This window comes from Triticum dicoccoides, chromosome 7B (assembly GCF_002162155.2).
Source record: "Triticum dicoccoides isolate Atlit2015 ecotype Zavitan chromosome 7B, WEW_v2.0, whole genome shotgun sequence".
NCBI classification, from domain to species: domain Eukaryota; kingdom Viridiplantae; phylum Streptophyta; class Magnoliopsida; order Poales; family Poaceae; genus Triticum; species Triticum dicoccoides.
In genome coordinates, this window is record NC_041393.1 from 579281960 (window position 1) to 579296569 (window position 14610).

A 14610-nucleotide genomic window follows, 5' to 3' on the forward strand; every position below is an offset into this window, starting at 1 on the left:
CAACCTCCCTATTCTGCCTGTATCACGCAGAATTATACATGTGAGTAGAAAAACACATGCTTAGGGGTGTTGATTTTGGGATACTTACCGGCGATTTGCAGCCCAGTTCTTCGACCACTCTCGATACAGTGCTTTCCCGGATCTAGCTCCACCCCACTAGGTGGCCGCAATGTACAAATAGTGCTGCCCCTTTGGCTCTTCCTTTTCTTTGCTTGCTGGTCACCTGTACTCCGACACCTCTCTCCTCCCTTCCTTTGCTGGTTGTCATAAATCATATGCCAAAATAAATATTGTAGGCAACTTTCTGACATTATTAGGCAATTTAGTGTAGATATCATTGACTAGAAGGATATGGTGTTTGGACATAACTCGGTGTCCAAAAGGGTTATAGATTGACTAGAAGAAAACATGTTTTTTTAGTCATGACTTTCTCGGTCTGAAGTATAGTCCACAACTTCTTACTTTTCCTTGCTTAGTGATGTACTAATGGCTAACAAAAGTGCCAACAGGGGAACTGGGTTCAGCTCCAACTAAGAAAGGAGAGCTAGTGAATTGTTCAAACAGATGGAACTGTCAGTGCACACATCAAAATAATATCCAGTTGTTAACTACATCTTGTGTGTGGCATCAACGACCACTGGAAGACAGAGAATCTTTCATTCAGATGCAATGTTGCTTTCCCGCAGGAGGGTTTACTTTAATGTGTACTAAAAATAGCATAACAATAATAATATGTGCTAATCCTTTGTAAAAATCAATTTGATTCTGGCGGCATTATTCAACACGCACTAATGTGCTTATACTTCTACACATATCTTGTAGTATTAGAAGTTTAGAACCGACGGACTTGTAAATGTATAAACCATCCAAGTAGGCCTTTCTTTATTATTGAACCAATGTGTTCCTGTACAAGTTTCAGTCTAGCTGATATGGACACCATATTCAATAGTAATGTTTAACTAGGTGGACAGAGATATCATGCAACCAACTAACAAAATCATTAGGCTGATATGGATTCAACAGAAATGTTTAACCATCCAAGCAGACAACATTTCAGTATGTTACTTGCTATTTCAGATATATAGCACCTCAATGAGATGGCAAAATTGACTAACATTTGAGGCAACTACAGATAAATAGTTAGGCAAGTTTTGTACGACCAAAAAAGGCATGTTCTGTGGGAAAGGATCTGGCAATTACTCATACTGCAAACTCTAGCAACGCACCACATCTTTGTGTAACTCAACACACGCACTTTGGCAAATCCAAAAATTGGTTCAGAACGGCTCACCCTGTGGACGAAGAGCGGGAGGAAAATCTACAGTGAGGTACTGCACCGCATCCACTGCTCCGTGCTTCTCGTCGACGTCCACATGATCCCTGCAGGCATGGTTGTGGACGAAGAATTTGAGGCAAGGCTTCAAGAGAATCCTCTCTATATTGTGCAGCCAGGGAATTGAACTGTACGGGATCTCCAAGGGGCGCGTGAGCAGAAGGGGCCGTCGCTGGTTGGAATCTGCAGGGGGTGGCCGGAGCAGCCGCTTCCTCCTTTTGTTGTTGTTGTTGGATGAGAAGGGACTGGGTCAAACAGGAAGCAAAGGTCCCAGCCACGGGATGCATCTATCCGGCGAGGGATCGACGCGGCGGGGTGTAGGACGACGCCGGGTAGGGAGAAGCAGAGCGCGGGGTCGCTTCGCCGCCGATCTGGGGCAGGGGAACGCGTCCGCTCATGCGGGGTGCTTCGTTGCTGATCGGGGTGTGGGGGTACATCGGTGGAGAAGAAGGTTGAGGAAGGAGGGGCTCTAGCGCAGGATTTGGCTCGATGGAGGCCGGCGAGCGCGAGGGCCAGGGCAATGGAGGCGAGCGCAGCAGATCTCGTCGGGCATGGAGGAAAGTGTGCACAGGGAGAGGGAGAAGGTGAGTTTGAGAGGACTGGGGAACGGGCGCACAGCCGCACGGGCAAAATGGCTTCGTTTGTGTCGGCCCGACCACCCAGCACCTGGAGGCCGCGATTTCGATCGAACGGCACAGAAGCATGTGTGCTCGGTAAGACTAATGAGCACAGCTGCACTTTTTAGCTTTTAGGTTTGCTTTAACTATTCACCATCATGTGGTTGCCGACACCGGCATTGTCCCGTTTAAACTAAGGAAAAAAAAACTCCGTGATACTGAGCTTATTCACTCTGCCCTGTTACGCCTTATAAAAAACTTTAGGGAAAAAAAACCCGCTTTTGTTCCTGTCCCCAGTGAAGATTTAACCTACGAGTATTTGGTAGCGGTGAATCATAAACCAAGTTAACTTTCATCTTTAAAAACTGTTTGATTCTTATCTTGTGCTATATATGTGTTCCTGGCATTCGCGGCTGAAGCACAAATGTCATGGCAGCGCAACGAACTGTGCTGCAGAAAACGTGCTCCAGAAAGAGCTTATTATTCACGCTGCAGTCCGACATACACAATGAATTGCTGCTTCCCATGTCCTGTGTTCAACCAATTCAGCAGCCTGACCTCTCAACAAACCTGAGTTCACTGGGCACAATGGATTGGAAAGCCCGACCACTTCATTCCGTGATTGTCAACCGCCGGCGGATCTTCAGGTAACCAAACTTGCCGGCGCCTGGAGACGACCCGTCGAAGATGATCGGTAGGTATCCCGTGGCCGCCTTGTAACTTTGCTGAATCTGAAAAATGTCGAAGGACAAAGTTACAGTCCCACCCACACAAAGTAAAAAAACAACTACAGCCCAATGGACTGCACGATGCATTCCGAAACAGAACCGGTACTGCCGAAGTGCGACACAAGGGAGTAAACATTTGGGGGAAGCTACTAAATTAACCGTAGCTCGCAACATGGTGAAGCCATCAACATACTAGTATATGAACTTAATTACCTCGGCGATCTCTTCAGCGCTTTGGAGGCAGTTCTTCCCAATAACACAAACGGAACCACCAGACCCTCCACCCGTAATCTTCGCACCGTACAGATTAGGACCTCCATTTTCCGGCGTCTTTCTGTGCTGCATTTCTTGCACTAGATTAACCAGCCTATCTGTGCCATCGGAACCAAGACCGCATGCATTGTAGCTGTAGTGGCACTGCCAAGTGTCAACAACGGGATGTGAAAATAATGTCAGCACTATGGAACACAGTGAAGGGTTAATCCTAAAGTCCAGTGAAACAAAAATATGAAATGGAATCATCATTTTTGTGGATGATACATAGTACTGTACATCATTACAAACAAGTGGTTAAGAGATTCAAATTCACCTGGTACATAAGTTCTCCAAGAGCTGCTAATTGCTCATCTGTATTAGCTGCTGTTAATAATGCTTTGAAGGTCTGTATGCCAGAAAATAGAAGAATGTCAACAGTAAAATAAACAAAATTATTTTGTTTTTCCTGCTTAGTTTCAGTAAAGAGAAATCAAATGAATGATCATTGCTTGGAGAGAGAAATTTTAGTTCTTCTCTTTCGGAAAAAATGCAACCATTGCACGGCAGCATGCTGGGAAAACAATGAAATTTCCAAACATAGTGCAGAAAAAAAAAAACAATCTGGTGAAAATATCGAACCTCGACTCTGAAGTTTTCGTATATGGGATGTCTAGTAGGCGCCTTCACACTGTAAGATCTTTTTGGATCAATTACAGTTACCATGTCATCGTGGTCTCCGTATTTCTCTAAAAATGCATCTCCGGTAATGATCTCCGGAATATCTTTTGAATAAGCAGCTTCATATCTGCAATTCAGATCTTTTTATAAGAAATTACTGTACATGCAATGTCCAGAACGATTCATGTTTTTGCGAACCAAGTAAAGAAAGTGTGACCTGTGAGGTGGCAGGTTGCACAAATACTCCATGGAAGCTTCAGACTTCACTACATCCCTTCCCTTTTCTTTATAATCATCAGTCTGAACAGGGGCATCTGAAGTTGAGGACACCGATACTAAGTTGGATGCTGCACACTTGATCATCTTTCGTCCCATATAAGTGCCTACTCTTACAGATCCATAATCTCCCCCACCGACGCTGTTATCTCAAGACATGACAGAATACTGCAATCAGATGCAATTCGCCCAACCACAAAAGTTCTGTCAAAGCTCAATGAGGGAAAAAAAAAACTACCTATGTCGTATGCCAGAGTCTAGACCCCAAAATCGCATATGAGATGGAATCATAACCAATTCCTTCACTTCTGCAGGCTGCACCGAAACTGTGATTGAACAATACAGAAGTAACATGGTTTCGAATGGAGTTAAGATAAATCAACCAACTTGTGGAATTTAATAAAGACTACTAACCTGGCAGACCATTGCAAGGAGTTTGTTAGCTTCTCCACAGGCAGATGCCATTTGGTCCATGACCCCACATGGAGCTCCAACAACATGATTCTCAACCTGAAAAATCATAGAACTATAATGGTACTTGCCGGATTCTATTTTTACAACCAGACTTTTGTTAAGCTCATACCTTTTGACAAAGCAAAGCAAGATCCCTTGGAGTAATGTTTAAACCTGCAGGCAACAAAATAAAATAGAAAGCAATTTAGGAGATTCTAACAAGGTTAGTCAAATAGATGGCAGGATTATGGTAAAGGTAGCTATGAGCGATCAACAAACCATAGGCAGCTGCAATAGCAGACATTGTGGCAACCTCCACCGATGCAGAAGAAGAAACACCTTTGCCTTCTGGCACAGCAGAAGAAACCTACAGTTTCGGGACAGAAACTAAATAAGAACTGATTCTGTAAAACACATAACATGATCCTCACCATCTGTCCAAGAGAAGAAAACGATCAACTAGTATACGTTGTGATTTCACAGTCCCCTAAATAGAGTGTTCAAAATCATTTTTGTTGACAACGAAAGTTAACATGCACATTAATGCAGGACAAGGACAAGCTTATGTGCTTACCAGAATGCTCATGCTGTCAGTGAACTGCACGCCTAGCTCAGTCATCAAGATTAAAATTGTTCCGGAGACATAAGCAGCCCATCTGAGATCGAATATAATTAGGAAATATGTGAATATAATTGATCATTCAGAATTTCTGTAGAAAAATTAAGATACTTACTTTTGTGATGGGTCCTGGCAGAAAAATTCTCTGGCTTTTTCATACGATATCGGCTTGTCACCATCCATAAAATCTGACAGGTCCATATCAAAAGTTGGTGCACGGTTACTCAACTCAGAACCAAATGAAACCTGCAAGATAATGATCTTTACATAAGATACTGCACATTCACCAGTTCTATCGGAGTTACAAAAATACAAATTGGGCATTTTTATCATACAAACAATATAAGGTATACTTATGTTCCACAGATAACTAAAGAAAATAGTGGCAGCGAATCTTGAGAATTAATAACAACAACAAAAATTGAACAGTTGAGTAGAACATACAATTTGTACCACAGGTACCACCCCTGTGCTCTCAAGCTGTCTTGCTTGTACATGCTTCCATAGCTTCTGCTTGCTGGGATGGTTTCTCTGAATAGCAACATGGCAGGCTTCCCGAAGAGGCATCTACTAATGGCATCAAAATTTTCCATCACAACTAACTAAAATATGACCCGAGAAGAATAATACTGCATTTATTTCCATAATTCTATCTAATTATCTGTGATACTGAAGAAAGTTCATGACAAGTCAACGGTTTACTGAAAATATAGCATATATGAAAAACGATGGAATTCTAGGTTTTTGCACAGCATATAGAACTTAAAGATGCAGAATCTGGGAAGAAATCATTTTATTACTCTAGAGGAAAACTTTGCTTGTTTCAGGCGCAACAGATGTTAATGGTAGTCAGGGGGCTAGAATATTTGTAAGAGTTAAGTACTCCCTCTGTAAAGAAATATAAGAGTGTTTAGATCATTAGTGATCTAAATGCTCTTATATTTCTTTACAGAGGGAGTACCATGATATTATCTGACGTTGAATCAGAGACATAACTGTCATTTTTCACCTGTAATTGAGCATACCTGCAAAACAAGACTTCCTGAATAGTCTGCAATGCCACCCATGACATCTAACCGCCCAGGCGCTCTTGCTACATATATTTCCTTCTGAAAAAGAACCAATTAAGAGAAAAATAATTATAAAAAACCAATCATTTGTTGGGCATTTCGAATGACTAGCTTCAGGTGTCAACCTAACATAACATACGACCAAGCTAGTAAGACTGTTACATGTCAAGTCTCCTCCTATAAAAGCTTGACATATATATATGCGTGGATAGAATACCAGTGAACACAGAAAAATTAGGGAAAAAGAAAGATCAATCAAAGAAATATGATTATTGGCAAAACAAAGAGCAACGGTTACCTGTTTGAACATATATTGCACCACAAAATTGCTAGTTAACATGGTAGACTTTGTGGTCAACAATGTGTCAATCTGGAACCGGAATAATATACGCAAAGTATCTATCTTACAATTGACGTCGAGTTGTACTTTATGGCAAAACTTGAATCTGGCATGGAAAGTTAGCTCTACATGGTCTGTGCAAACTAAATAGGAATGAGCTATGGGTTACACTGGTTGGACCAAAATAGCATGTGAAGATAATAAATTAGCAAATTTCAACAGTGAATTTCATAGCATAGGCAAAAGTTGGTTTATCTCTGAAATCCAGAAAGATGTTATCTGAATGTACAAGGTCAGCAGAAGCAACATGTGGTTCATACGGTGGTAGAGCTCACTAAAATTAACACAAAGGACTGAAAGATTAGTACCTCCCAGTCAAAGAGCACAGATGCAGCAGTTCTTTCTGGGGATTGCACCTCAGAATTCTTCAATTCATTTTCAGTAAGTCCAGATAAGCTCTTCAAAAAGGCCATGGTATCTGTTAGTCCTTGCAAGTCCCCATGGAGTATCTCAAAGTCTTCACAGCATCTACCAGAACCAAATTTGGTACGTCAGTGAAAGAAATTTATCATTGGAAAACTACAAACATATGAGAAACGCAAGGATAAACTCACAATTCTGCTGTTTTGACCTTTTCAGTATTTTCTATGATTGGATGGGCACCAATTTCTGTGCCATTAAGAGAATACCAGTCAGGAATTCCTACATCTTTCCCAGGAGTCCTTTGTAGTTGATATCCTAACACTATTGCATCTTGCAATCGTCTTGCTCCGTTAAACTGTAAATGCACATAAAATAGGTTGATCGGCTAACACTAAAACAGGGTTTCTGAAATGTTGCTTACAACTCTAATCTCGTCTATAAAATAAAATAAAACAGAAAATATGTGCTCGATATGTGATGAGTTTACTTGCAGCACAGCATAGGTTTCCACCTTCACAGGGAAAAATGTTTTCCATATGAAGCACAGAAACTAGAGAATTTGGGATGAAGACAGATGCAGACATGCAGTTGCATGTAGTGAGTGGAACAGAGGGCATGGAAATATCTCTATCATAATCACATATTAATATAGTGTGAATCTCACTGATCAGTCAACAGTCGACTCACTTTGTCAGAAGCACACTTCTTTCCAACAGCAATGTCCTGAAGGATCCGAGCAGCCACCTGCATGGACAAGTATTAGCTCATTACAAATATTATGAATTTTCAATAACTGAAGCCTTCTTTATGATATAGTTGATTTAGTGAACTAATAATCTATCTTTTTGAACACACATGAGGACTATGCTGGTAGTATCATAATGATGTACTGCAGCTAACTGTTAATCTTCAAAGGTTCTAATGCAATTGACTGCAAGCTGCAACGTGACATAGCCCAATGGAGTGGCTCGTTATCTCTCTGGCTGACGGTAAGAGTTCAATTCTCATCAACCACAGGCCGGATGGGTTATTTTTTGTGGATTTCTAGTACAATTTTGAGGATTCGAAACCATGACATGTGTGTTGTGAAATTTTAGATGATTACACTAGCCAAATGCCCCTGTGGTCTCCAAATTCAACTGGCAGCATAAATAGTTTTAAGTCCTGACAAGCTAGGATGCAGTTATGCAAAAAAATTATAAGATCCCTATTGGAGAGCATGCAGGGAAATTACTTGGCCACCATTTGTTGGGCCATCATAGGAAGGTTGAAGTGTGAGAGCACGGAGTAGATATGGTTTCCAGTGCCCAGCAAGGAAATCCCTTCTAATCATCTCAATGCTGCTTTGGTGGTGCTGAAACAAAGTGGGAGAGAGGACGTCAAATTAAGGCATTTTCAGCACAGCTATACTAACTTACCCCAAGAATATTGTGATGGTAAGAATGTTCAACCTCAAGCAAGTTCCGCAGAAATGGCTCCTCGTTAAAATAATCTCTGCGGACGAACACAAATGGTAGTTTGTATGCTAAAGCTTCACTTGCCGTTCCATACCCAATTTTTCCTATATGAAATTGGAGTGAGTATCTTCGAAGAGTTCCTTTTTAAATAATACCTAGCAGTCAACAGTGAATATGTAATGCTTTATTTTACCTAGCATGCAGTCAGATGCAGCCATAACATCTGGTGTGTAAGTATCTTTCTCAAGCTTAATGAAGTTTGGAGGAACCTCTTGAGAATCAGATGCACCACAGACCTTTTATGAAGAGCTTACCGAGTTAAGATCAGCAAGAGGCACAGTTGTTGCAGGAATAGAACTCCATTGCAGAAAGAAACATACCAAACAGATCCAGCCATCAGGCAGCCATTCTTGCTTCAGTTTCCATCCTGCTGGCTGGGGATAATAGCACATTGATTTCATTTGATATGTGAGTATGTAAGCGTAGGACCATTCAATACAGAAGATAACCGGCTTTCAACAAAGCATGGTATGTGATTATATGAGGAACAATGTTCACACATGCATTTTTTTCTTGTGAACATCAGTGTATAGTGTATTTTAAGGATTTTACTGTTGCAGGAAAATTGGTTCAAAATGATGTTTGTGTATTAATGCGTAATGGCATTACAGTTTCAAATAATTGCACAGTACGTCAAACTGATCGGTTAGCCTATTTTTTATTGAATACCCCGAGCACTTCTAAATTTTGTCTCTGAGGGTGTGCATGTGTTAACCTTTACAGCAGAGAGTAGTGAAACATGTCTCTTAAACTCACCTGTCCACCAAAATTAAAAATGACCACCTTAGTGCTCTCCGCTATTCCAAGGTCCTTCCTCACCTAATAGATCAAAATAAAAATTAGAGAACAGACTGGTGCTCAAGCCTGTGGCATATCGTTCTCCAGCAGAAGGACACCAACCTCAGATCTGGATTTGCGCAAACCTCTTACCACCAGAGGCACATCAGTGACATCACAGAAAGCCGGCACTAGAATGAAATGTTCAGTTCTGATGAATATTCAGAAGTCAGGCATAGACGTTTACAAGAAAAAAAGTGCAATTGCACGTACTAGGACAATATCCAGGTAGTCGAAGTAAGGTCTCGCAATTGGAATAATCCTCTGCTATCTGTAAATGTTGATGAGATAGTCACATTGAGCAAGTAAAAGTGCCAATGAGCATATGCAAAAACGGACAGTGTTAAAGACAGCAGCAGAGAGTTGGAACGTACAACATAGAATCAAGAATTATAATCTGAAGGTCAAAATTCGGAATTTTGAACACTTTGAAAGATACAAATAAGGTAATACAATGATGTGGGAAATAGTGAAAGGGACCTGCCAAACAATAGATCGGTGATGATACCCAGCTGCCATGATGTATTCTGCATATATGGAGTCCCAACTGCAAATTGTGCGTGGCGAAATAAAATACCAACTTTTGAGACATTTGTTATTCCTAATGCAAGTGCAAGCTGAGATTGTTCAGAGAGTCAACATGCAGACAGATAACACCGCCACGCCAACAGAGACTAGAAAAACAGCTCCACATGATTGTGTAAGGCCGATGATTGCAGCAGAAACAGAGAGGGTTAACTCGTGAGAAATGCTGATAGGTCTAGCATGAGAGGCAAGGTAGAGGAAAATAGTACTAGTATAATACTCCCTCCGTCCCATAATATAAGAGCGTTTTTGACACTAAAACGCTCTTATATTATGAGACGGAGGGAGTAATAGTTTCAGGCAATGCAGCAGAAACAGAGAGGGGAAACAAAAGCTCACCTAAAATTCCCAATGCACACCGAGCGGATACCGGCATCTGCGGCCGCCCTGCACACCACAGGAACAACATCCGAGACCTATCCCACAACAGCATTCACTTCACAGTTCATACATTGCAGCCATGGCCGAGATGAATCAATTTTGACATGGACTGAATGATAGCACAGCAAAGAAGCAGCAGTAGTACCACTAGGTCTGCCTTGACGGAGCGGAGCCACTCCGCCTCCGTTCTCAGGATCGACTCGCGGGGCACCACGGCGGTCTGATGGTACTGCATTTCCGCAATCACATCCCCAATGAGAAATTGAGAATCAGTCACAGCCCGCGCAGACGCAGGCCAGTGGCGTAGCGTAGGGAGTGAGGAAAATTGGGTGCGGACTGAACCTTCTCGAGCGACGCGAGGGGGTCGACGGTGAGGGGGTCGGACTGGACGGCGCCGCAGTCGAGCAGGACCTTGCGGACGTGGAGGCCGGGGGAGCGCAGCTCGGCGGTGAAGACGAACTCCGGCACCGCCGTGGACACGTGCACCTCGTGCCCCGCCGCGATCAGGTGCCGCACCACCTGCGAATTGCCAGGCGCGCCCCGGCCACGCGCACAAACAGAGTCAAATTCTCCGGTGAAACGGACGAGTCGGGATCGTGGTGGCCGAAATGGTTGAGGAGGAGAGTGGAGGGAGGGGAAGGGGGCGGGACCTCGATGGCGCGGGTGGCGTGGCCGAAGCCGTGGCCGGTGAGGTAGAAGGCGAAGACCAGGCGACGCTCCAGCGCGCCTCCGGCAGTCGACATTGCCGGTGAATTGGCAAGGAGCTCTGGATCCATCCGACTGGGATGGGCCGCGTCGGCTGTTGCTTCAAGCGTAACTAACCGGAGCGACCGAGTCCACACTCCCCACAGCGCGACTACACACAACTTCGCTCTCGACCGACGACCTGTCGACCTCTTCAATCAAAATTCTACAACTACCCCTCAAATCTACATAAATTGTCGCTGATTTAATATCACTTTATATTAAATGAGTGACAATTATTAATATTAAAAGAGCAATAAATACGGTTAGGCAAGTGACGTCCTATAAATACGTACTCCCTCCGTCCGGAAATACTTGTTGGAAAAATAAATGTATCTAGACATATTTTAGTTTTAGATACATCCAACTTTATCCATTCTTGCGACAAGTAATTCCGGACGGAGGGAGTAAATATTAAGCTCAAGCTTAAATCCAATCTGTAATAAGAAAATAATTTTATTTAATTATTTGAAAAGGCGGTTAACCCGTCCTTTACATCGATTGATACATATGGACATAATGGTGAAGAGTTAAGCATCACTATTCATAAAGAATTTAATTTATTTTTTAAATTTTTTGGAAACCCCTCCATTTATTAATTAATTAAAAGCATTCATACAATCATCTGTTACAACTTTAGGCATGCATGGCGGAACACTATTTATAAGCCAACCATCAGACCTATTATCTAAACTAAACTTTGCAATCTCGTGCGTCACCTTATTGGCCCTTCGGTTGATCCGAGATATCTTGAGATTAATCATCATCTTGGAAATACACATCGCTTCAATCTTAAGATCAACGAGGGGAGACCTATCCGAATAATCATTTCCAAGAAAAGACGCCACAAAGGAGCAATCAATTTCCAAAATGCTAGGTTTATGAAGGGTAATACCGATATAAAGCCCCACAAGTGTCACTCTCAGTTCCGCTTCATCCACACTATTGCAAACCCTATTGTAGTCCCAAGAAAATGATGACTTCATCTGTATGGTTCATGGCAACCACTCCTATTCTGGCATCACTAATGGCCTTCAAAAAACTTGCCTCAACATTGATGTTAAGGAAATCTGGATCGGGGGGCTGCCAAGTCGCACATTTTTCGAGCATAATTGGTTTGGTGGCAAAAATAGGCATGCCAATATTTGGCATTGTGCCAAATATTGGCTACTACTTGGTTGGTTACCGAGTCATCTTGCCATCTCACAGAAAGTTGCCAATAGTTGGCAAGTGTTGGTATTGCCAATATTTGGCAATGCCAACATTTGGCTAGTCAAATATTGGCAGCAAATCAATCATGCTCTTCATCCACATTATTGGTATAATTTTTGCCATCCACCCTTTCCTTATCGTTGTTGGTAATCTCCATCTTCATGTTGGTAAGACATGACGAGAAGGAGTCCCAGTAGCTTTGAATAAAACTCATAGAGGCAAAAATCATTCCTCAAGTGTCATGCCCTCCAAAACGTAAGTGTAATTTGCTCATGCACGGCGGCCTTAAAAAAGTGTGGCTTGTCGGCTAAGCATGTACATACCTATGACATGCATTTTGAAGTGCCATCTCATCGTTGTAGGTGCTTTTTTTTTACTATAAACAGTAGGGCCAAAAGCCCCACTGCAATTTTTAATTAATCAAGGCAGCCAAGCCTAAAAAAAGTCTTACAAAATCTTACTAAAAGAAGAAACTAAACAAAAAGAGTGGCTTGAGGTAAGCCAAAGAAGGAAGAAAATAAGAAACAAAAAAAATTACAACTGGTTGTCCAGCCAAAGGTTGAAAGCAGCGGCATATTTCCTTTTGGTTCTATGTCCCAATAGGTTCATCTCAAGAAAATAAGTATCTTTCCATCTCTGAAAAGTTGGCTCAATGTGCTTAAATATATTATTATTCCTTGTGATCCAGATAGCACAAGCAGCTAGAATAATAATCTCCATGAAGAATGGCACCCTTAGTTTCATCTTCAAATATTGGAAAGCTTCAATCACACATAGATTGACCCTCCTAAGCAGATATACTCCCAGCATCTCTGAGCAAAGGGCAACTCCAAAAAAGAAGGTGAAGAGTTTCTTCACTTTGACAATCAGTTGTGGCACAATTATATGAGGCTAGACCAAAAAAATTCCTCGGTTTCTAGAATTCACTCTGTCATGAAGGAGCACACAGAAAACTCATGTGTCAGTTGTCTTAACAGATTGTGGTTTTATTGGACACAAAGTGTGCAAAAACGTCCTACCGTGTCTCGTCAACGTCTCTCTCCCCTCCAGTCCACATATAACAACCACTACATGGTGGATCACTCAGCTCAAGATAGAGAAGAAAGCTACCCTTAGTCAGTGTTGTCCAAGAACCAATGTACGCCAGTCTGTGCCGCTCCCCTCTTCTCCCGATCGCCCCCGAGCTTGGTTGACTGAAATCATCGCCGACGGCCATTGTATGCTCGTGGTGCCCCGCACACCCAACGTGTTTGGAGTAGAACGACATACATGGCATGTCAACGACCATCTCCGGCAGTGGCAGAGCTAGACAAAATCTGTTGTGGGGCAAAGATAGAATATTAGTGTTTAGAGGTCAAATAAAAAAAAATCATGTTTAAGCCCTCTAATAAAAGAACTTCTAAAATTGGTTCAGACCGTGTGGCAATGACCCCTTCAGATTAACACATAGCTCCAGTGCTAGTCATGGAAGAAGGCAATAGTAGCACTGCTATCTCTTGAGCTTGCGTTGGTTTTCCCTTGAAGAGGAAAGGGTGATGCAGCAAAGTAGCGTAAGTATTTCCCTCAGTTTTGAGAACCAAGGTATCAATCCAGTAGGAGACAACGCACAAGTCACCGGATACCTGCACAAACAATCAACAACTTGCATCCAACACGATAAAGGGGTTGTCAATCCCTTCATGGTCACTTGCAAAAGTGAGATCTGATAGAGATGGATAAACAGTAATGTAAATATTTTTGGTATTTTCGGTTTATAGATCGGAAAGTAAAAGATTGCAAAATAGTAGATCGGAAACTAGTAAGATGTAAAAGAGATTCAATATAATGGAAAAGAGACCCGGGGGCCATAGGTTTCACTAGTGGCTTCTCTCAAGATAGCAAATATTACGGTGGGTGAACAAATTACTGTCGAGTAATTGATAGAAGAGCGCAAAGTTATGATGATATCTTAGGCAATGATCATGACCATAGGCATCACGTCTATGTCAAGTAGACCGAAACGATCCTGCATCTACTACTATTACTCTACACATCGACCGCTATCCAGCATGCATCTAGAGTACTAAGTTCATAAAGAACGGAGTAACACATTAAGTAAGATGACATGATATAGAGGAATTAACTCAAGCAATATGATGAAAACCCCATATTTTTATCCTCGATGGCAACAATACAATACGTGCCTTGCTGCCCCTACTATCACTGGGAAAGGACACCGCAAGATTGAACACAAAGCTAAGCACTTATCCCATTGCAAGAAAGATCAATCTAGTAGGAAAAACTAAACCGATAATTCGAAGAGACTTGCAAAGATATCAAATCATGCATATAAGAATTCGGAGAAGAACCAAATAACATTCATAGATAATCTGATCATAAATCCACAATTCATCTGATCTCGGCAAACACATCGCAAAAGAATATTACATCGAATAGATCTCCAAGAACATCGAGGAGAACATGGTATTGAGAATCAAAGAGAGAGAAGAAGCCATCTAGCTAATAACTATGGACCCGTAGGTTTGTGGTGAACTACTCATGC

At 42.0% G+C, this 14610-nt stretch overlaps 1 protein-coding gene and 1 long non-coding RNA gene across 3 annotated transcripts in view; both read right to left on the reverse strand.

Moving 5' to 3' along the window:
* The window catches only part of LOC119336813, a 5090-nt gene extending 3157 nt beyond the window's left edge, over positions 1-1933 (reverse strand). Inside the window, exons 1-3 of one of the 2 annotated variants that reach the window (XR_005162843.1) lie at positions 1468-1933; positions 1292-1380; positions 89-257 (exon numbers count right to left, since the gene is read on the reverse strand). This is a non-coding gene — a long non-coding RNA (uncharacterized LOC119336813). The remainder of the gene's footprint in view (positions 1-88; positions 258-1291; positions 1381-1467) is intronic. The other variant, XR_005162844.1, reaches the window with a different exon arrangement.
* Positions 1934-2281: 348 nt separating this feature from the next.
* LOC119336812 (L-arabinokinase-like) lies at positions 2282-10940 on the reverse strand. Its single transcript, XM_037608893.1, has 28 exons — positions 10763-10940; positions 10455-10631; positions 10258-10341; positions 10071-10147; positions 9627-9693; positions 9360-9417; positions 9210-9277; positions 9066-9128; positions 8630-8683; positions 8443-8545; positions 8244-8353; positions 8027-8146; positions 7480-7536; positions 6984-7147; positions 6738-6897; positions 5985-6068; positions 5404-5526; positions 5075-5205; positions 4915-4996; positions 4620-4707; positions 4471-4514; positions 4302-4397; positions 4126-4202; positions 3829-4029; positions 3573-3738; positions 3268-3339; positions 2892-3095; positions 2282-2681 (listed from the first exon to the last, which is right to left on the reverse strand). The coding sequence occupies exons 1-28, from the start codon at positions 10886-10888 to the stop codon at positions 2562-2564; spliced, it is 2976 nt and encodes a 991-aa protein (XP_037464790.1). The 5' UTR covers positions 10889-10940; the 3' UTR covers positions 2282-2561.
* Positions 10941-14610: the final 3670 nt, after the last annotated feature.

Bases quoted from the DNA above. Each gene is read 5' to 3' on its own strand.
- LOC119336812 (XM_037608893.1), bottom strand. From the start codon at position 10,888: ATGGATCCAGAGCTCCTTGCCAATTCACCGGCAATGTCGACTGCCGGA. The intron at 9,129-9,209 runs GTTGGTGTCCTT...TTGATCTATTAG, and splicing joins TGCGCAAATCCAGATCTGAG to GTGAGGAAGGACCTTGGAAT. The intron at 8,354-8,442 runs GTAAAATAAAGC...AATTTCATATAG, and splicing joins TGCATCTGACTGCATGCTAG to GAAAAATTGGGTATGGAACG.